This window comes from Tympanuchus pallidicinctus, unplaced genomic scaffold, assembly GCF_026119805.1.
Source record: "Tympanuchus pallidicinctus isolate F22 unplaced genomic scaffold, pur_lepc_1.0 scaffold20, whole genome shotgun sequence".
Classification (NCBI taxonomy): Eukaryota; Metazoa; Chordata; class Aves; order Galliformes; family Phasianidae; genus Tympanuchus; species Tympanuchus pallidicinctus.
This window is the reverse complement of record NW_026294722.1, coordinates 3509101-3530183: the sequence shown is the minus strand read 5'-3', so window position 1 is coordinate 3530183 and position 21083 is coordinate 3509101. Positions and strand designations below refer to the sequence as shown.

General features: G+C 43.8%; 2 protein-coding genes across 4 annotated transcripts in view; one reads left to right on the top strand and one right to left on the bottom strand.

Annotated features, from left to right (window-relative positions):
- The window catches only part of TGM2 (transglutaminase 2), a 136640-nt gene that overhangs the window by 13463 nt on the left and 102094 nt on the right, over nucleotides 1-21083 (top strand). The gene's annotated exons all lie outside the window — the stretch shown is intronic.
- RPRD1B (regulation of nuclear pre-mRNA domain containing 1B) lies at nucleotides 202-20930 on the bottom strand. 3 transcript variants are annotated; one of them, XM_052684250.1, is made up of 8 exons: nucleotides 20681-20930; nucleotides 19314-19443; nucleotides 18101-18234; nucleotides 13220-13335; nucleotides 11334-11460; nucleotides 10328-10503; nucleotides 4278-4332; nucleotides 2573-2682 (listed from the first exon to the last, which is right to left on the bottom strand). In XM_052684250.1, the coding sequence occupies exons 1-7, from the start codon at nucleotides 20829-20831 to the stop codon at nucleotides 4282-4284; spliced, it is 885 nt and encodes a 294-aa protein (XP_052540210.1). In that variant the 5' UTR covers nucleotides 20832-20930; the 3' UTR covers nucleotides 2573-2682; nucleotides 4278-4281. The 3 variants fall into 3 exon arrangements, with proteins under 3 accessions (XP_052540209.1, XP_052540208.1, XP_052540210.1); XM_052684249.1 differs by lacking the exon at nucleotides 4278-4332 and having other exon boundaries at nucleotides 202-2682; nucleotides 13220-13329; nucleotides 20681-20929; XM_052684248.1 differs by lacking the exon at nucleotides 4278-4332 and having other exon boundaries at nucleotides 202-2682; nucleotides 20681-20928.

Below are 21083 nucleotides of genomic sequence, written 5' to 3'. Positions count from 1 at the left end.
GTCAGTTCTGAGGAGCAGGCACTGTTAGAAGGCACGGATCACAGCTTGGCTGCTCAGAATAATGCTCACATCTTCCAACTCGGCCGTAAGGAGCGTCCTGCACTCTGTGCCCTTTAAATACAGAGGGTAAAAACAAAGCAAAGCCCACCGTGTGTCCGAGCAGCTCCTGCACTGGGAATGAAGCAAGCAGAAGCAGCACTGTTCAACGACACCCTCTTTATTCAAAAATATAGATCTATGAGACATTTCAGAATATACTGCTGTCACAAACGGCAGCCTATATGTCTAAATTAATTCCTAAAACAATTCATATACAGATTTTAGCATTAAAAAAAAAAAAAAAAAAGAGACACACCTTGGGGAAATCTGTTCAACCTTGAGAGAATGTTACTCAGTTCACCAGATGCCCTTTGCCCAAAAAGTAAAACAAAAGTAAAACCCATGAGACTTCATTTAAATTAAGCAAAATAAAACACACGCACGCTTGGAAATAAAAAGTCAGAACATTTCAATACTAAAACAGAAGACAGACATACCACTTTCTCACACGAGATCTGCCCAAAACAACAGCATGAGATGGCAACACATCTCTAGCATATTTCTTTTTTCCGGACAATTTTGATCTTTTGTTTCCCATTACAATGGACGCACGTTCAATCCACGGTCAGAGCAATTACTGGTGAAACCTCAGGGTACCTCCACGAGTTGAGGCAGGAGAGAAATTCACCTTCTGCTTTGGGATTCAGAGCTTCGGTGGGTCGTTTTGTTTCCCTTGATTTTATTTTTTTTTCCTTTTTAATTTTTGGCAAAAGCGGAAAGAATTGGGTGCTTTATGTAAGCGTCATTTGGTCCAGAAATGGTTGCAAAGATCAAACCAATTCATGGAAAAAAGAATTCTCTGCCATGGTGAAAATTCCTGTAAGTGAAAAAGGAAGCGCATTTCTTGGCTGGGCAACGAGGGTGCAAGAAGTTTCCTTTTTACAAAACAAAACCAAACGAAAAGTGAGGCGTCAGTAAGAAAAGCACACGAGCTTTTCAACAACCCCAGGACCAGAGACGTGGTGTTGTTTCACTGAATGCAAATAAGCTACTGAATACTCCACAAAATAAATTAATGAGAACGCAGACCAAGGTTTGCATTTCCATAGGTATCTCCTCATGTCTTTGATAACTGCAGCTGCAGAGCACAGCGAGGCACAAACACAGCACATCAAGGTCACCAATCCCAGCCTCTCTGTGACAGAGTCTGTGTTGTCAGACCAAGTGTTTCCAGAAGATTCAGGTGTTCTATAGAGATATTAAACAGATTTTTATCCCAAATAGGAATGGTTTTCAGTGATGAGAGTCCAGCTTGATCGACCTAACACACAAACTGAAATCTAACGACATCCATGGCAGCTAAAATATTAGCTAGCAAATTAAAGAGTACTCTAATTTTTCCCCCAAATAATAAAATCAACTCACAATCTGTGATACAAAATCAAGTACGTCCTTCTAATACCTACATGCATAGATATAGCACATGTGCATACTGGATGTGTACATGGGCCTACTTTCTAGATTAAAAAAGTGTTTATATCACATTTAACTTCTGTTCATCAAATAACTTGACTAAAGCTACAGGGAGAATTCATAGAATGCTTTCAGCACGACGACCTTCAGAGCAGATCTGCCACTGGGACGTGACCAGTTACAATCCACCATTCCAGCCTCTCAGTTAAAGCAAAGCTTCTGTGATCGTTTATTTTGTATAATGAAGAGGAAAAATATAGCATAAATCTAAGGTAGCTAGAACAAAATTTACTTCCACTCTCGTTTAGGTAATATCCAGTTCTGCATGGCTCAGCAGAGCTTAAATTATGAAGCTCTCTAATTCACAAAGAAAAGCTGTTTATTTTTATTGCCTGTGGTGAGTTTCAATTTATGTTCATGCCAAATAGGAACTATTTTTTATGTGAGGCCTACAACAGCATGAGGAACTGTAGATTTAAAATGTTTGTGCCATTGCTCAGTAGGTGCCTTTGTCCTTCAGTGACACGATGCAGTACCTGCAGACACACATGCACGCAGCCCTACAAAGCCCACCAGCCACCACTGCTTTCAGATGCGAGGTGCAGAGACCCAGCAAAAACAGGCAAGACGTTCTGAAACAACACAATAGTTTCACAGAGGAAAATGTCACACGGTCAGCCTTTCTTCAAACACCTTCCAGATATCTATGTACACGATTCTCATGACTTTCGTGGGGTAACAAGTGCTAAGAGCAAACAAACTAAAGAGGAAGGAAAAATTATGAGAGAAGATTGCTTATAGGGACTATCCCCACCCCCTTAAGAGCTCACAAAACTCGCTCTTTATCCTGCCCTCCTTGTGAGCCAGTGTACACAGAAAGAGGGTGAGCATGAGCAGCCAAGAGGTTGAAAGCAGGGTCTGAAAGTTCTTTCCTACTGTACATCTGGGAAGACTGGATTTCCAGTCAACAGTCTTCTCACTTTTGCTGGTAATAATGGAAACGAGGGGACACCATTTGTTCTAGTCTGTTGAAAACAGGTCACCAGCAGACGGCAGAGGTGCCAGACCTCCTGTGACGTTGGGCAGCAGTGACAGATCTGGAAGGCTCTGGATGTGAGATTTCAGCTCCTTGCGGACCTGGGTTACCCGAGCGAGCTTCTGTTTGTATTCCTGAAAGAGACAAGAGAGCAAACGTCAAACACAGGTTAACATACAGCGCTTTTAGTTAAGCCAGGATTTCTTTTTTTGTGTGTTTATTTTTAAGAGAGGATGCTGGGAAAAGGTGGCAAGGTATTGGTTCTCTGTGCTGCTGCTGCACGACTGCAGAGCTGCCAGCTGCACCCAGACTGAAGCCTGCACCAACAGGAAGTCCACAAGCATCTCACAGCCACTGATCCTGCCACGATGCCTGAGCAGAAGTTTGTAAATGCCCCCACAGCCACTGAGATCTGGGAGAATATTTGTCAGAACTGCCATTCTACAGATGCTCTATTCCTACATCCTTCTCCAGACAACTGGATTTGTGCAGAGCCCAAGGAGGAAACTGACAGAGCATTCTTCAGGCACATCCCACTGACAAAGGCAGCAGGCTGAGGAACACCACAGGTATTAATGGCCTGCTGAAATGTTCTTCCTCCTACCCCAACTTGATGAATTCTGAGTGTTTGGTTGTGGAATAGGGACTCCTTGTTATGAGACAGACAACACATGTTAGCAACCCCAGCAGCTGTAACATTAGACTGACATGTGAGCACAGAACACAAGTGATCACTAAATATAAACCAGACAAAAGTTTGTCCACACTGGATTGAAATCAAGCAAAAGGCAGTTGCCAACATTTTTAGAATTTAATTACAGCAAAAGGAGAAGAGCAGTAAGTTAAATTTCCCCGAAGCAGCAGCTTGCAAGTAGTTTTCCCACAAATGAGTTTTGGATTGAGTGTGAAAATTCCATTTTATGGACAGTTCTCCTCCATGCTTTTATAAACAATCCAGCCACAGGACTAATGCAGACTAAGCAAGTTTGCAGATGGTACTAAATTAGGAGTTGTTGACTCCTGTGGGAGTGGAAAGGCCTTGCAGAGAGATCTTGTCAGATAAGAGATAGGCAACCACCAGCTGTGCCTGGGGGTGCTGCTCTCAGACACAGGGTGCTGCCCTGAGTGGAGCCGTGGTGGGACTCTGATCCTCACAGGTCCCTTCAACTCGGGATGTTCTGTGATTCTATGCATTATTTACCATCCTCAGATGTCCCTACACTCCAAAGCAGAACAGAACAGCAGTCAGTACTGCATAACAAGAAGACAGAAGAAGAGCCCGGACCCTGATGCTGACAGACCCTTACCTTGGTACCTTTAAGAGCAGACCAACACACACTCAAGTTATTTAACACAAATCCCAATTAAGGGTTTATATTTGTATCATTTTCAAAGTTCTGTGACTGTCACGTAAATATTTAGAATCACAAAAAACCAGCTGTTTAAATAAAAAACAGCATTACATAATTTCTTCTGGAAAGCACTGATTTTTACCTAATTATGTGTGTCAGTGGGGGGGGAAGCATCTCCAAAATGAAATGGGAAGAATTATGTGCAATAGGCTTCCATAAAGCCCGTCGTATCATTAATACGCATTTCTTAATTACTTGGCAAAGAGAACAATTTACCAGAGAACAGAAGTTTGTCTTTGAAGATCAAATGGAACTAGTGCACATGAAATCAAAATATGTTTCTGAAGGCTTTACAACTCCAATCCAATCTTTCTAACCTTCTCAATGATGGAAATTCTCTTCACCTTCTCCAAATATCAAAGCGAGCAGTTCCTGCAGGGTTACAAGCAATGAGTTTACATTCTCTCTTTCATTACTTTGAATTAGAACAGTGAGAGCAGCAGAACTGATGGTAACAGCTCAGAATACATTTGAAACACCTATTATAAATATATTCCATACATTTCCAGCCAGCCCCAAACTAGAGGGCCCTTTAACACCTTTCAAACTTACGTTCAGAGAGTTAATGTAACAGCTCTGCTAGCATGCAGGGGTTAATGCACTGAAGTAATTACATTCAGAGCTCTAACAGATACATGAAGTCCAGAGGGGAACAGCAACAGCAACAAAAAAGCCACTGGAGAAAAGGTGGGCTGGTTCATTTAGGGCTGCTAGGTTTTGGTTTGGTTTCATTTCATGGAAGAGAACTCAGGATTCAAATAAGAATGCACCCAACATCCGCAGTTCTGCCACTCCAGGAAATATTTCAGCAGGGGAACAAGGGAAGAAAATGAAATTATGAAGATAAAAAAAAGAAAAAAACAGATTTTTAAGCATGAACACAGAAGAAAAACAGATAGAGATGAAAGCCATCGAAGCACTGAATTCCTACATCTAACATTTCTCCAAGAGAGCACAGAAGCCAAAGCTGGGAAAAGAAAGAGACTGGAAACTGCATTCTGCTCAAGACTGGGATTTCACAATTCAGGTGAGATGGGGTCACAGCACAATGCCAGCTCCTGCACATATGGAAGAGACAGCAAGAATTCTTGTCTTCCAAATGCTTACAGAAAGAATGTAGAGGAGGCTGGATTTAGAGTGATTTTTTGGGGGAGGAGGGGGGAGCGGGGAGGTGACAGGGCAGAATTAAAAATAAATCTGTGATCCATAACAATATAATTGCAATTCAGAAGGGAGAGATGGATACCAAGCCAAGAAAAGGCAGCACTTCCTCAAGAATGACAAACTACCAAGAGTGAATACCAGCAGTTTTCCCCCCTGTAGCAACTCCTATTAAAGATAGGAAAAAAAAAGAATCAAGAATAGCAAAGGAGCCAAAATCATCCAAGTTTAGTAAATGGTGTAGAAAGCACAAATTCTAAGCCAAGAAGAGATCTCCAGTGCTGCCTGAATTGCCTAGATCCACGTGCAAGAATACTGTAAAAGCAGATAAACCCAATGCCTACCTCCACTGGAAGACTAACAGCAGTCGTGCCTGAAAGCAGCGGGGCAGGAGGAACAGGGCAGTGCTGGTGGACAGTCCAGATGACAGTACTCTACTCTCAAGCTGAAGACATTTTGTATGATTACTTTTTTTTTAAATAGATAGTTTGAGTCTGATTTTCTTTCTAAGTAACTATTTATGAGAGCAAGAATCTTTGAAATGCCCTTGCTTGTTATCCCAATTCTCAGTAATCTTACCTTACCTTATTAGTAGGCTAATGAAGGTGTTAACTAGCCCACACAAAAGTTCTGGTTAAAGCAGTAAGGCCTAAATCCTACCTGTTTAAAAAAAAAAATACAGGAAAAAAAGCCAAGAATACAAAAAGACCCACTGGGAAGATGCAGAACCAGCCTCAAATACATCCAACACTGGCTCAGAACGGACGCTGCTCAGGAATGGAAACAACGTTCTGAGGGAGTAACCCAGGAACTGCGATTTCCTAGAAGAGCTGGGCAGATCAGATACACAACTGACCACGTCCCAGAAGTGCCTCGTGTGTGCTTCACACTCCTGCTCAGCACCGAGCCGTGCCAGCTGCCACAGTGCAGGGAAGGAGCACAGAGGCTGAGTCCAGTGCAGGGCAACCAGGGCTGCAGGAGGCACAGCGCAGCACGACGGAGCGCCTCTAAGAGGCCCAGCTGCAGCCACCACCATCCTGGAGTTCCAAAGGCCGGCTGCAACATGGAAGAGATGCTACCAGGAGATACAGCCCTGCATCCTCTTACCTTCACAGGAAGCACAGGGCATATTTATTTGCATTTACATTTGCCATGCTCAGGAGCACCCCCCTGCTCTGCTCAGGAACACGCAAGCAGGGGCACCTCACCTCCTTCCAGGCTCAGTGCTTTTCCTTTCTCCCCACAGACCAAGTGGTGGTCATGTTCTGCATTACAGAACTGGGAGCAACATGTTTTTCATTTAGCTACCTTACATGACAAGCTTCAAAACTGCATATTGCAGATTCTTGCATAAGGTCCATCTACTCCATAAAAATCCACAAGAAATGAAGTGCACTTACAAGAAATCACTGCTTGCTGAGATCTTAGTTTGGACTCCATGCATCTAGCTAATTGCCTTGCTGCAGAGTAGGTTTTCATTAAGATTAACAGTATCTGGATGCTATTTGCCTTTTTTTAGGCAAAATAATGAGATCTTTGCTGTAAGCAGGACTTTGAGACAGAAAAAAAAACTGGCACTGTGCCACATGAATGCCTTTGCTAATCAGTATTCCTTCTCAGTACGCAGAACTCTACATCCACACCGTCCAAGTGAATTGGATGTTTAGTCCCTGAAATAAACATGAAATCAGAATTAAACACCACTGAATAAACCTGATGGAAGCGTTTCATTCAGAATAAACCTTGCTAGAACATTACCAGACTGGCTGGTATTGATGTGATAGGAAATCCTTCCAAGGAGCGCTGCACAGCTTGGAGCACTTGGGGAGTTACACAGTGCAGACTTCACTTGAGCTTAAGATTTTCTCTAGGTCAAGCAGCAACACGTTGAATGCCATCACATCAACTGTAACTTCTGCAAAGCATCGAGTTAAGCATTAATGAGAATTCAGAAAGTGACTAAGAGCCCTCAGTCTCTGTTTTGATGTGCCATAGGTAAATCAGATATACTAAAGCAAAAGACCAGAGATTTCAGGGGGAAAAATGCAGCAGGGGCTCAACAGATCTGAAAGCTGCACAGTGAGTCAAGCAGTAACTGCAGTATCAGGCCTGTGGTTTCTGGCTGAGGGGAAGCACTGTTTAAAGTGAAAATTCAGTGTCGGATACTGAACGACAGAACCCACAATAGCATTCAGTAAATTAACCTAAAGGAATATTTGTGCTTAAAATTACATGCCTTGTAATAGGCTGTTTGACATCAGCGTTGGTTTGCTCTGCAGTGTGCTGGCTGAATTGAAGAAATTCTTCCTTGCTGTCCCTGTAGCTGCTTTTAGGCTAGAATCAAATCACTACAGTCTTTTTTTTTTCCCCCCTCCAAATAAAGCAGCCCTAATTGTTAGGCTTTCAATTTTTCAACTGCACCCTGGAAATTGCTCTCTTAAAAGCAGTTTGTCCGTGTGCTGCGATCTCCAGGCTCTGTGCTGCCTTTCTCCCTTCCAATTACCAGCATTTCTCAGCACTGTTTTTTTCAATCCTTACTCATGCCAGACCTCACCTGTGCTGAAGGGTAATTCATTGCCCAAGGCCACCTTTCTCAGCACACTGCCCCTTGGTAACAGCTTTTCTGCAGCTGATGACAAGAGCTCTGCATCCCGGGGTTTTGGCATCACTCAGGATTTTGTGCTTTAGTCCTTCAGGCATAAATATACCCAGTTTGTACGATTTGAGAATTTGCTGTGCTTCACAAGGGACAGTATTAATAGGGTCATTAAAGTGTAGCTCTTCAGATAGCAAAAAGCTGTTTTTCAGTACAGAAGGATTACCTGTTTTCATTACAATCACAGTGAAAGACATTATATTGCAAGTAAAACACGACAAATATGCACAGTGATTCTTGAATCATACATTTATGTATCTTAAAATACTGAGTCACACAAACACCAGAAACCCCCATTCCTCCACTGATATCCTTGACTAGATTAGGATCCTTCTATCTCAGAACACTTTCTCACTTGAGAGTCACCAAATTTACTTCCCAAGAGTCAAAACTCACATCAGCAGTACCAAGGATTCTCATAGGTACCTTGAGAGCACAAATCATTAAGAAATTTAAAACCAGGTTGTTTTCAGTCGTTTCCTCATCTCAGCCTTTGTTGGAGAAAATGTTTTGTTTTCCTTACAGCTCCTCCTAACAGCCACAAGAAGTTCAGATATTTCCACTAAAATGTTCATTAGCACTACAAAGGAAAAGCAGGCCCTTATCAAGCGGTGCTGTGAGAACATCAAACGCACCCGACAAGCAGATATGGCCTCATCTGTGATCAACAGCTTCCACTATTGATTAACCCTGCACAGCTCAGGAACAATGGGGTGCTTTCATCAGCAACATCCCCAGCTAAGAATTGAGGCGAGCACAACTGGTGCCTTCATGTTAAATGAATATCAACGAGCAGCATCTCCTACAGTAATTTCAGGCTTCTGCAGGACCAAGACCACCTTATTTTGGCAGAAGAACAAAGACTATCCTAATCAGTCATTACAATCATTCTTGAGTTTCTGATGTATTAAAAGCTTATTTACTTTTAACAGCGTACAAACAACCCATCCTGCTACCCCACAGGATTATTCCTATCAAAGTAGCTCACTCACTGAGCTGCTTAACCTTCAATTTCCAATTTCATTTACTTTGTGTCTCTGCCAGAGTTAGCTTTCAAATAATGGGCCTCATCAGCATCAAACCACAACAAAAAACCACAACTGGACAACGCTTCAGTCAGTGCATTGGAGACCTTAATGCTGCCTCGAGCAGACCCAAGTGTATGAACTGTTCCTCCATTTTTTGGAAAACACTGCTGTGCAACAGTTTGCCATTTGCCTTAAAAAACCTAAACAGCGATGTATCATGTTTAATTTTGTTTTAAATATATGTATGTTCTACTGGACAAGATTCGTTCTTTCAGCAAGGAAAAACCTGACCCAAGATTTCCACTAGCACTGAGCCAATCTGTGCCAGAAACAATTTGTTGTTATGGCATCTTTCATATTTGTGTTTGAAAGTGTTTTTTAATGTCTCAGTCATAAGACAGATGTTACATTTGAAGAAATTCAAGCTAAATGAGCTAACAATCAACTAGCTGCACTTGCCTGGCTGATTTAGAAACACGTCGCTTTGCCAGAGCAAGACTTTTCACAATCACAAGACGTTTAGAAACTCCAACATAAACACACTTGACAAAGAATACATTTGAAATGAAGTTTACCTCAGAACAATGTTGCCTAGCTGTCAGAAAATTAGGTTTGTCATGACGGTAAACAGAACTTGCAATTGCTACGGCACAGTCTCCTTCCAGAAGACTTTGTCCTCTACAGCAACTCATGTCCCACCCAGCAGCAGCTGTTCATAATAATCAGCAGCCGACAGTGTAGAGGAAGCCCTTAATGTGCCGCCAAGGGGCAGTTTAACAGATGGCAGAGTGACATACAACCAAAATCATTAATTAAACTTCCATACCAGTCCCAAGGTGCACTGCTAAAAACTTCTCTGAGGAAGAGCACTTGAGATGAATGGCTGCCTGCTGCAGCCCGTGCACTCGCCATGGGCTCGTGGCTAATGCTCAGCCCTGCCAGACCGCTGCCATTTTCAGTTTCAGGCCCTCCTTGCTCAAGAGAGCTATGGCAGGAAAAGCAAGTCTTCAGCTTTCGGTGTGAGCCCAATTTGTACTCTGCTATTGAAGCTGTAGGTAAAAACAGCTGTTAAAGGGTGGCTGCCAGGAGATTTTGCTTAAACTGCATCTCTAACGGGTAGAGGTTAGAAGACAGACGAAGCACCCAGTCATAAGAAAAATAAATAAATTAAAAAAGCAAGCTACCAACCAACCAAAATTACAGGTGGCAATGCCAGAGGGAGCTTGACTTTTTGGGAATGGAGACTGCACTTAGAAAAATGAGGATACCTGAAGAAGTTTGTTCAATGTACCTATATTTCTTTAAAAACCGTCAAGCGATGGGCCTTCCAAAGCCAACACGTAGTTAAAATACCAAGCCTAATTTGTTCTCTCCAGCGTTCTTATACCATTCCCCTCCCTGTTTTACTCTAAATGAAAACACCACCGACAGGCATCGTCTTTAGATAAACACATACACCTGGAGTCCAGCGGGAGCATCTGCTGGGACGAGCAGCAGCAGCACCGGGTCCCTCAGTACTCACTTCTAGCTTCTTCTCCTTCTCCGTCAACACGTCCTTCTGATTCTGCGTGTACTCGATCAGCATGCGTGCCAGCTGGCGCCGGTCCTCCAGCTCTGCTGCCAGCCTCCCGTTGTACTCAGCCAGCAAGAGGCATGCTTCGTCCACGGTCTTGGAAAGGCGCTCGGCCGCCTCTTTGTCTGCAAGCAGGAGTGCTTGGTTTTAAACTTGGTCCTCTAGATGACTGATTTCTGATAGAAGGGCTACGGCTCACTGTGCCATTCATAAAGACGCCTCTGGCTCTGTGTGAAAGCAATTCTGACTGCAGAGGACATGAGGGAAGCAGGCAGGGCTACAGACCCAAGAACGGTGCTTTTCAGCAACGGGTGGGATTGACTACTTTTTGTTCTCGCAGAGATGCTAACAATGTGGGAGGGAGTCCTACAACCAGGTTCATTCAACTGATACCTCAGGCTGTACTGCTAGGACTTAGCTGAGCAAATTAGATGGTGTGCATTTAACACTTTTCTACAAAAAAGTCCTAATGACCAATACAGGCAATCACATGAATCACCACTCTTCACAGCTGGACACAGCAAGACTATCTTTCAAAGAAATGATTAAGGGACTATTCATAATGAGTTATAAATTAAACTACTTCCAGGAACAGAAGTCAAACGGGTTTCAAATTACTTCTTAAAAACAATTGCATAAACTCAGTTTAAATAAAGAGTGAAAGACTTGTGAGAGTAGCGAGCTTCCCTTTCCATAGCAATCAGTGTGTACATGTTTACTCAGGACAATTCTGATAAAACTCAAAGGTATGTAACGTTCAAGGTGCTCAAAAATCAATCATCCATTTGAGAACCCTGGCTCTACTTCCTTTACATTCTGTCAAAAAGCCAAGAACGACCAAACAAGGACACAAAAGCAGAAATTCACCCCCATGCACTGTGATTATTTACATTAAGGTGTTGGTTTTGTTTTTTTTTTTTTTAGACCAAGGTTCTTTCATCTTCCAGCTTCATACCTGTAATTTTCTCCAGTAATGAAACATCCTGAACTTCCTGAGGCAGGGAGGCAATTTTTTGCCGCACTGTTGCATCCCCTGATGCTGCATTCTCCAGGTCCTGCAGGGCTTTGATCAAATCCTCTGTCTGCAAGACAAGATAGGTCACAAATGTACACGAAAGATACAACGAATTTAACTTCTCTGCCATTTCCTATAGATGTGTCCTCTCCCATCTGAAATCACCTACTTAAAAGGAACCACTTCCAGAATATTTTTTGCAAGCAATCTTTCAGCAGTTGCATCCTAACACAGGAAGTATGCATTCAATTTACAGTACTCCAGCACTGAGGCAGTTTATGCACAATCAGAGGAGGATCATCACCTTCAAGGCTCCACAGCTGAAAACTTCTCATTCCAATCAAGATCAGTGACTGTTTGAGCCAAAGCCTGACAGTACCACCTGCCCTTTGCACGGCATCAGATCTGGGCTGTTTCTGAACATCTTTCTGATGCCTGCTCTCAAAGTGCCAGGAGCCCATCTGCACGCTGCTGCTCAGTTCCACAGGCAAACAGACAAAGCCCCTTCTATCAGTGTGAACCAAAGGGCTTCATATTTCCAGTTACACTTTTTGAAATCTCCTAAACTTCTGCTAGGGGACCAATAGATGGAGCAAAGCTGAAGTTCACACCGCCCTGATTTAAGACACTGCTACCCTCAGTTAGGAAAACTAGCTCTTTGAAGTGCAAGGCACTCTCACTGCGCTCCACTGCATCCCCTCAGCTTCACCTCTCAACTGTTTTAACACACTGAGAAAAATACACCAGCCTCAATGAATGCACTCAAAAGATATCCTGGTTTAAAAATGATGTGGATGAGGACAGCCTAGAGAACAGCTCTGCTGACCCCACGTACCTACCCTAGATAGCTCCAGAGAGCGGGAGGAGGAAGGGAGACTTCATAAGCAGAAAGAAAAAGCATTTCATTTCTTTGCTTAATGCAAGCTTTTGTAACTGCAATGCTTGCCCTGGAAATAACATTGATATTTAAGCAGCATTTCAAGGGTTAGTTTGCAAACTGATAAAAACACTGAAAGCTTTTAAATAAGTACTTATGAAAGGCTTACCATTTTATCTAGGGGAAAAAAAAAGAGCTTATTGCTTAACAGTTATAAATTCTTTGGAAACTACTAACGACATCCAACAGTAACAAGAAATATTTATCATCAAGAGAAACCAAAGTTGCGAGGCCTCTGGAGCTAAAAACAGCAAAAAAACCACCTCACTTCTTTCTTTGACAACTGTGATTTATTTTTATGTTTCAGAGTTTACACTCTACCAGATGGATAGCATAATTTTTTGTATCCTTTTCAAATGAACATATGTTAAACCATTGTGTAGCCTTAAATGGTCAGAACAATCCTCTATTTCATTCCTATTGTTTCCACACCCCTTACATATCAGCCTCAAAAAAAAATACCTGATTCTCCCAACCAACTCCCATGAAACCCAGCAAAGTTTGAGCTTTTACATAAAAAACGGAGATATGTCCGACCAATTAAAAAGACAAAACTAAAAACCTTGTTGTGTTAGTGTTAAAGCATCAGGTTTAAGAGATTACATGTTGACTTCAGAGAGATTTAAGATACAGTTTGTTCTTCTAGCAGTCCTTTGTGATTCTTTACTGGTGTCTATACTCAGATCTTAGCTTGGACCACCTGACATCACTTAGAATCGGCACAGGGTTTCAACACGGAAAAAGAATCTGTTCATTTCACGTTAAGGTCTCAACCCCCAACTGCACTTCCCCATCCAACACATTGTACTTGTTGGGAGCTCCACCTTGTGGTGGGACCACAGGGAAGAGACCTGCACAACTTCTCCCACTCCCACCCCTTCCCACCTACCAGCAGTGGCCCAGCGCTGGGGTCCTGGGGCGAGTAGCTCCCAGGGTAATCATCATCTTCCTCCTCTTGTATTTGCTGAAAAGTCCGCTTCAAAGACGACTTCTTCTCTTCTGCAACTAAAGACACATGAGCAACTCCTTTGGATACTACATCTGCCCACGTTCACAATCTCTACTTCAAAACCAACCATACCCTGCGCTCCGAGCCTTAGGTCTCTCTAAAGAGAAGGATGGCCACAGAAGGATGGCTCCAACATTTGCACCATATTCCAAATAATCAAATACAAAACAGCGACAACAGGCTGATTTCACCCACACAGTTCTCTGCACACACGCACACACACAACTACAAGGTCGCAGTCTTCCTATCACAGTGCACATCTTTGAGCCTCCCGTGTTGGAAGAAGGAAAGGCACCTAAATGCCCTAATTTACCTATAAATGGCAGGTCTTCAACACTGCTAGGTTTCCCCAGTTATACTATGTATGCTGGTAAGGATTTTCTACCGGTAGAAATGAAGCATGGATCCCACGATACATAAGGACAGAAGAGTTTCAAGTTGTTCCCTGCATCAAGCATACGCTCGCTGCAGCCCCACAATCAATTGAGTAACTGCTGGTTATTCAACCTTTCACTCTTCCGTCACAACAGACTCCAGGACAGCTCTGTCAAACTCAAGCTCTGCAGCATGATGTGATGGCAGCAGCAGCTATGGGCAGAGCACGAACCAATCTCCCAGCAGGGAACCTATAACACTTCAGAAATAATTTCATAAAGCAAGACAGTGGGGTGAATGAACCTTAGCATAGCATATCTTGCCTTGAAAGAAGACAGTTTATTAAATGAGTCAGAAGTCTTAACACAGCCTTTGATCCAATTACAGAGCCCTCAGAAGACAGACCATTCCTCAGACTTGCCACCACAATTTACAAGTCAGGCTCATTTGTAGAAAAGCAGAGGACAGAGTCCAGGGAACATCCTTGGATCAAACCCGGCCAACGGAGCCCTCAGCATTTACCACTTGTATGCACTTAGCATAAAGTAATTAACCAACAGAAGATAAACACGAGATAATCAATACAAGAATGAATGACCACAGTGCACACAGAAGCAAAAACATGAATGAGAACGGGGATTCAAATTGCTGAAAAACAGCTCCTGCTGTGCAGCCAACTGTTCCACCACAAGACACAGTTTTATGTTTGGTAACAACTAACAGAGGATCTGGCATTCCATTGAATTTTGTCTGAATAAGTTTGACTGAAAAGACTCTACAGAAGACAGGTGCTTGGCCACCCACAGACTTCAGTAACAGCAGCCAGCTGGCGTGCCCCAAAAGCAGCCATCCCATGATGGGGGCATGGCAGGCAGGGGACACTGAGGCCAGGTGAGAAAGGAGCAAAGCAGGCTGCCCTCCAGTACCATTTTGGGCATGAATAGCACAACAAGTGTGGAGTGGCACTTTTTTTTTCCCCCTTCAGCAGTGGTAAAGATGGGCAGTAAAAGACCTCCCTGAAGAATATGGAATTACCATCTCCATTTCATCACAACAGAAAAAAAAATACATTTATTTGCAAACTCAAGAGCATACGGTGGAAAGGGACCCCAGAAACAACAGGATGCCAGGCATAAACTATAACATACCCTGCCTGGGTAGCCTTCAAAAAAAACTAGTCACAAGTAATCTATCCACTGCAATCTACATCTATGAAAAAGCCCGTCAAATCCAACAAGAAAGAGAGAAAGCACTGAGAGCATCTAACACCGATCAGAATACAACAGCAGTGAATTGCACACAGCTTCTGAAACAATCGGGGTATCCCGGTGGAAGATGGAAAGATCCTTCCAGGAAAATCAAGAGCCTGCTGTTGACACCAACATGAAGACGACAGAAGCCATTACTCAAGTGGATTTCAGTTCTCCTGCTTCCTTTGGGGTCTTCCTCACAGCTCAGAAATTGAACTGCTCCCTAAAAGCCTTAGAAAGAGCAAAGCACTTTTTCCTCCAAAATAACTGACAATTGCTGTCATAACAGCTCTGCAGTGAATCTCCAGATTGCTGTTGATCTTGTTGCTGCTGTAGCGCCAGGAAAATCCAGAGAGAACTGTAAAGGTATTCCTCCACCAACTGGTTTTTCAGTCTTCAAATCATCTCTTGTGGCTCGAGAAAGCTTACAGTGTCAAATACTTCAGTGGCAAAGAAAGACTTTGCCCACAAGCTGGCAAAGCAGATCTTCCCACCTAGGCCACCCACCTCTTTGTTCTCATCACCTGCAGGCTGGTTTGAGAGGTAAAGACGCTTCTTTGATTTCACTCGGGATCACAGCAACGAGAAACTGGCTGTGGATCCCATGTTGAACACAGGATAGGAACACACAGAACGGGATAACTAGGAATTTAAACCTTTGCTCAGTTAAAAACAAGCATCTGATGGGATTTTTTTTAATCTCAACCCAGTACAAAACGAATAAATGTCTATCTGAGGCCCTGCTGCTAAGGTAAGAAGAAACAGGCTGCACCGCTGGAACATTCACCCAATAAGCCTTAAAGATGTCTTTCCTCTCTGATACAGGAGTCTCCTTAATTTTGGCAAGTTTCACAACTCCAAACACAACTGGTGCTCTTCAACCAGCGCAGAGCCACCCTCTTCAGAAAGCAGCACAACCCAATCATGCTGCAGTGTGAGAAAACGTGGAGAATCATCTGCACGCCCCAGTTGCCACCCCTCAGGCTGAACCAAAGCATCTCCTTGTCACAGGACCAGATGCTCTGACCCCGTTACAGCTTTGAAGAGCCTTAAGTCTGCAGCCATCTGAAGATGGTGACACTCCCCACCTCTGAGCTACATCGACCCCGGATGCTCACAAAAGCAGGCAGACAGAAGGGCTGTGGAGGCCCATCACTTCTCGTTGTCATGACACATGTGATACCTGTAAAGCTGTCATCCACCTCGATTACATTCACCAATTTGAAAACAGAATAGAGTAACTACATCAAAGCCTTCTGCAATGCAGATAACTGACCAGCAGACACCAGGCAAACACCAGCTCACCTAAAGGCTGCAGACAACCCATGTGCAACGTGAGCTCACCACGATGAAGCTGCATTTGAGAACACGACAGCCAAAACAAGGAAAGAAATCTCAGAACTCCAAGGGTTTTTTCAACTAAGGGAAGAAAGCTGTTTTAAAAAAACCAAATGAGAAAATCCACCACAGAGGAACTGACAAAGCAGCAATGCTCACACTTCTGAAAAGGCCTGGGCTGTTCTCTCAAATGAAAACCACGTATTTGTGCCTTCAAGTACCCAGCCAAATGCTAAGGTCCTCACCAACTGAACAACTGCATTTTCACTCTTTCCCACAAAGCTCTCTCAGAGCTGCACTTCCTATCAACTGTTAAGTCCTTAGGGTAACAGTAGCAGCACTGATTGACTCCATCCAACAGCCAATGATACTGAACAACAGTTCATTGCCAGTTCACCTGGAAGTCACAGCTGTGTTTCTTGGATGCACTGTATCATTTTGTTTAGCTAAAAAATCAAACATTTATCTAGGTGACCTAAGAAATCAACAGCTTCAAGCTAATCAGTTTGAAAAGAACTCAGGAATGTTAAGTTCCATCCTTTCCTGACAAACAGTTGTCTTAGGCCTCGCGCCCAGTCTGGAAAGAACACAAAATGAACGATTCCACTTCCAGACCACAACTGCCTCAGCCCTCCCAGAACTCATTTCCCCACCTCCCAGCCCCAGAACAGACCTGCATGGGAGGCCCTGCTGGAAGAGACAAGCCCTGGGGTCAGGTCAGCTGCTCCAAAGAAAGGTCAGGTCAGGGCTCCAAAAGAAAAAGCAGACACTGGGGATGAAGGCTTTTGTTGTAAGCTGCTAAAGCACTCATTCAGTAATTTTGCCTGAAGCACTTGAAAACCCTCCAAACTGCAGCCTTAGACGCCTTCACATACTTTGCTCATGCCCTCACGTTCATTCCATACCATTACCAACCTTAGCTTTCTTCCTTGTTTTCACCATCTAAGAGTACTTTATTAATAACGAAGCTGTCTCACAAAGCATCATACCTCCTCTATGGCAGCCAAGCAAAATTTGGTCAAAGCATCAATCTTCAGCTTACAGAAAGATGCTGACACCACCTTCAGCTGCAGCGAACAAACTCCCTTGACCAGAGCACTCATTTGTAATGAGCTTCACTTTCCACAGCTCAGGTATCCTGTTGCCACCTGCTCCTCATTACAGTAAACCCAGCAAATACTGTCAGACACCCCAGAACAGGCAGTATCTGTCAAAGCAGTATAAAAATACAGTAAATACAACAAATTTACACTAAGTTTCTCATCTTTCTGATGATAAGAAATTATGGGAAGTTATTACTTTCTCCTCAAATGACTCCAGCTGGTATAAGAAAAAAGACACAAGCCTCTGGGAATATATGCCAGCTTTCATTCCAGCTTTCATATATAAAAAAGCCCTTGCCAAATCGTAATAAAATGTAAATATGCAGAAGGAACCACCATAATAACCCAGCTAACTACTCACAGACATTTAGAGCAGGACAACGTCAAACTGCTGTGAACAAACAGTTCCCTCCACCCTGCCTGCTTGTTTTCACACCAGCCCTGGTGCATTCCCCCACCTGCACGTGCAGAGGCAGAAATTACATGCAGGCTCACTAACAGCTACAGGGCAGCACACCTGCAAACCAGAACAGCAAGTTTTATAGAATCACACTTCTCTCAAGAGAATTCTGACGAATCTCCATGACCAACCCTGAAAGCAACGCAACTACAGCAACCCAGAGCTTAACTTCTCACCATCACTCTGTGTTTAAAAAAGAAAGTAAAATACTCCACAAAAAAGCACATGCACTTACCTTTAGTTTGGGGACTATTGGAGTCTTCCATAGAAAGTTTCAGCTGCTGTATGAACTCACTGCCATACACACTTCTTTCTTGCCAGATGTTAAGCAATCGTTCCAAGGGCTTTTTGCAGCCCTCATCTGCTTCTCTGCTCAAAGATCAGAAAATAATTATTGTTCAGCTGAAAAACATATGGAGCACTTTAAGAGAGCATCTTCCAAGCTAGCACCTGCATCCATGGCAATGCTCACACATTTGGAGAGATTCACTGTCTAAGACAGACTCTGTAAAACACATTTGTGATCAATTTTCCCCTTCTGCTGGAACCAGAGATTGCCTGAAAGCACCCCACATTCCCACCCAGTGTATGGGCAAGAACAGCTTTCAGGGAAGGAGCCCAACATCTCTCAGAACTTCCAAGAACAGTTAGTTATAAAACACCTTCAAGTTGACATGCTTACAATTCAGTGCTAACTTCAAACAGTTGTTTCAGTCAATAACATCCCAATTAAAAAGCAGGTTGTTTGGCTCATTAGGCACTTACACATACTCATTTAGCACACTGAAAGTTAGACAGCCATCCAGAACAATATACCACTAAATGCACAGAACATTGAAGCTCTTGTTTAACTGAGATAATAAGACTTATTACACTATTTAGGGAAAATCTTAACTAAGCAATAGTTTATCCTTACTGGAACTGCAGCTGCCTCACATCTTCCCTTTTATGTATGAAATCCTTCCTTTATCTGGCAAGGAAGCCAATGATCAGATAACCATTAAAACAACCAATAAAACAAAAGAAACTACACCCAAGCCAGAAGAACGATGAGGGCACTGCAACCTGAGATACCAGGTCTGTTTTAGAGACAGAAGAAAAGGCATTCATTAAGCAGCTCCAGCAAACAGATGCAACTGTTCAGTTTTATCTACCCATGGAACAGAACTTCAGGATCTTCTGGTAACGATTAAAATAAAGCATACAGGAGCTGCACAGAAAGCACAGATGTCATGAATCAGTTGCCTCACAACTTTATGCACATTTCCCCACAGAGAAATACGACCACAAAACAGTTCCTAGGTGCAAAGCAGGATGAACCTGATCTCTACTAGAAACAAGGTGGGAACATTCCCAATGCTTCAAAGAAGTCAATTAATTAGACTTAGCATGACAAGAACACAAATCTATTGAGAAACATTGAAGAAATACATAATGCAACAACATACCTGGCAACATGAGAAAAAGCATCCACAAGAACAGATTCAAATTCCCTGGTAAATTCAGGACCTTTCCTCTTACTGTTCTGGATGACATCATTTGCTAAGTATAGGAAAGTAAGTTTCCTACTTGATTTTGCTGAAAGGAGGGAAAAAAAAAAAAAAAAAAAAAGAATTTGCATTTATTTCTCATTTTTTGACCCAAAATCATTAGCATTATTTTCAAAGTGACTCACAGGTTTTTAGCCTAAAAACAAATCTAAAAAGATTTCAATTTTACCATGACAAATCAGAGGCTTTCAAGTCAAGCAGCCCTTAATCTCTTCAATTCTGTGTTTTATTTTGGTTTCTCCTAGCTAACTCAAAACAAACACGAGTTTAAGCCTTTTTTGTATAACACCTCATCTCTGAAGAAAACACTAAGTTTAATTCTAGGAAAGTGTAAAAAGAGCTGCTCTAACCCAAGTGTAATGTAGTAAGATTCTTTCTGTTCATCAGATTCAGGAAAAAAAAAAAAAACTACAACAATTTGGTATGCAACTAATTCAGAACTGAATGAAAGGAGAATCCTATTGCAAAAACTCAGATTTTTTTTCAGACACTGCTGTTTTGAAATAACTTATCCCATAGCTTTTCCCATTGTGGCACCACCAGACCTTATTTCACCACAGGCTGAAGCCATGGGAGGTGCTGCTCTCTTGAGCACAGCAGTAGAGAGAGAAAACAGAGCTCTTGTTCTCACAGCAGGCCCCACTGACACCTCTGGAAGCCCATCCTGGATGGAAGGGCACCAACCAACAGTCGTGTGGAGGTTCCTGCAGCATCACACAGGATGTCAGAGGTGGCAGCAGCTGCTTTCAGGGCTCCCTCAGGAACACCACCAGTGTCCCCATAAACTCACTGCAAAGTTTTCTGGGAAGTCAGTGGTGCTTCATAAGGTAAACTTGAATCCAGCTCTAAGCACAGCGAGTTCAGAGCGTTTCTGGACAGCGCTAACAAACAGTTTCACAGATTTCTACTTTTACTTTGCTTAACTCTGGCTGCCTTCGTACAGCTCAGCAACAGAGATCCAAACCCATGATTTAGCAGGTGGCATCACTGCCCAGAGCATGAGGTTGGAAACACATAAACTGTGAGGCCTCTTCCAACCCAATCGTTCTATGGCTCAAAACCAAAAGCTTCCTTTTCTCTTTCCAAATCCCCACGTTCTGCTCTCCGCGTGAGTTCTAGGGCCGGGGAGCATCGCCTCAGGCCGCAGCCGCACTGACCCGGCCCCGGGCAGGCGGACGGGAGGCGGCCCACAGTGGGGATGGATGCGAAGGTGAGCGGGATGAGGGGAAGCCCCAGGCAGGGCTACGGGCCCGCTCCGCGCCCACCTTTGCGGAGCTCCCGGTGCCAGACGGAGACGATGGGCCCTGCGTGCTTGCGGTGGTGGATGAGCCACAGCGACAGCGTCTGCACGCTCTGCTGGGAGTTGCTCAGCTCCGACAGCTTCTTCTCCAGCGCCGACTCCGAGAAGGAGGACATGGCGGCGGGCCGGCCCCGCGCCGGGCCTGCTCCGCCCGGGGGAGGGCGCGACGCGGCCGCACCGACGGCAACCCGGTGCAACAAGATGGCCGCCCGCCCTCTCACCCCGCCGCGCGGGGTCAAAGGGCAGCGTCTACGGGGCGCCAGAAGGGACAAGCGGCTCCGCGACCGCCGAGCGGGGCGGGAGGGCGGCGTGCGGCGCATGCGTGGCCCGCCGACGGAGCCCGCCAAGACGCCGCGAACGCGCGCCGC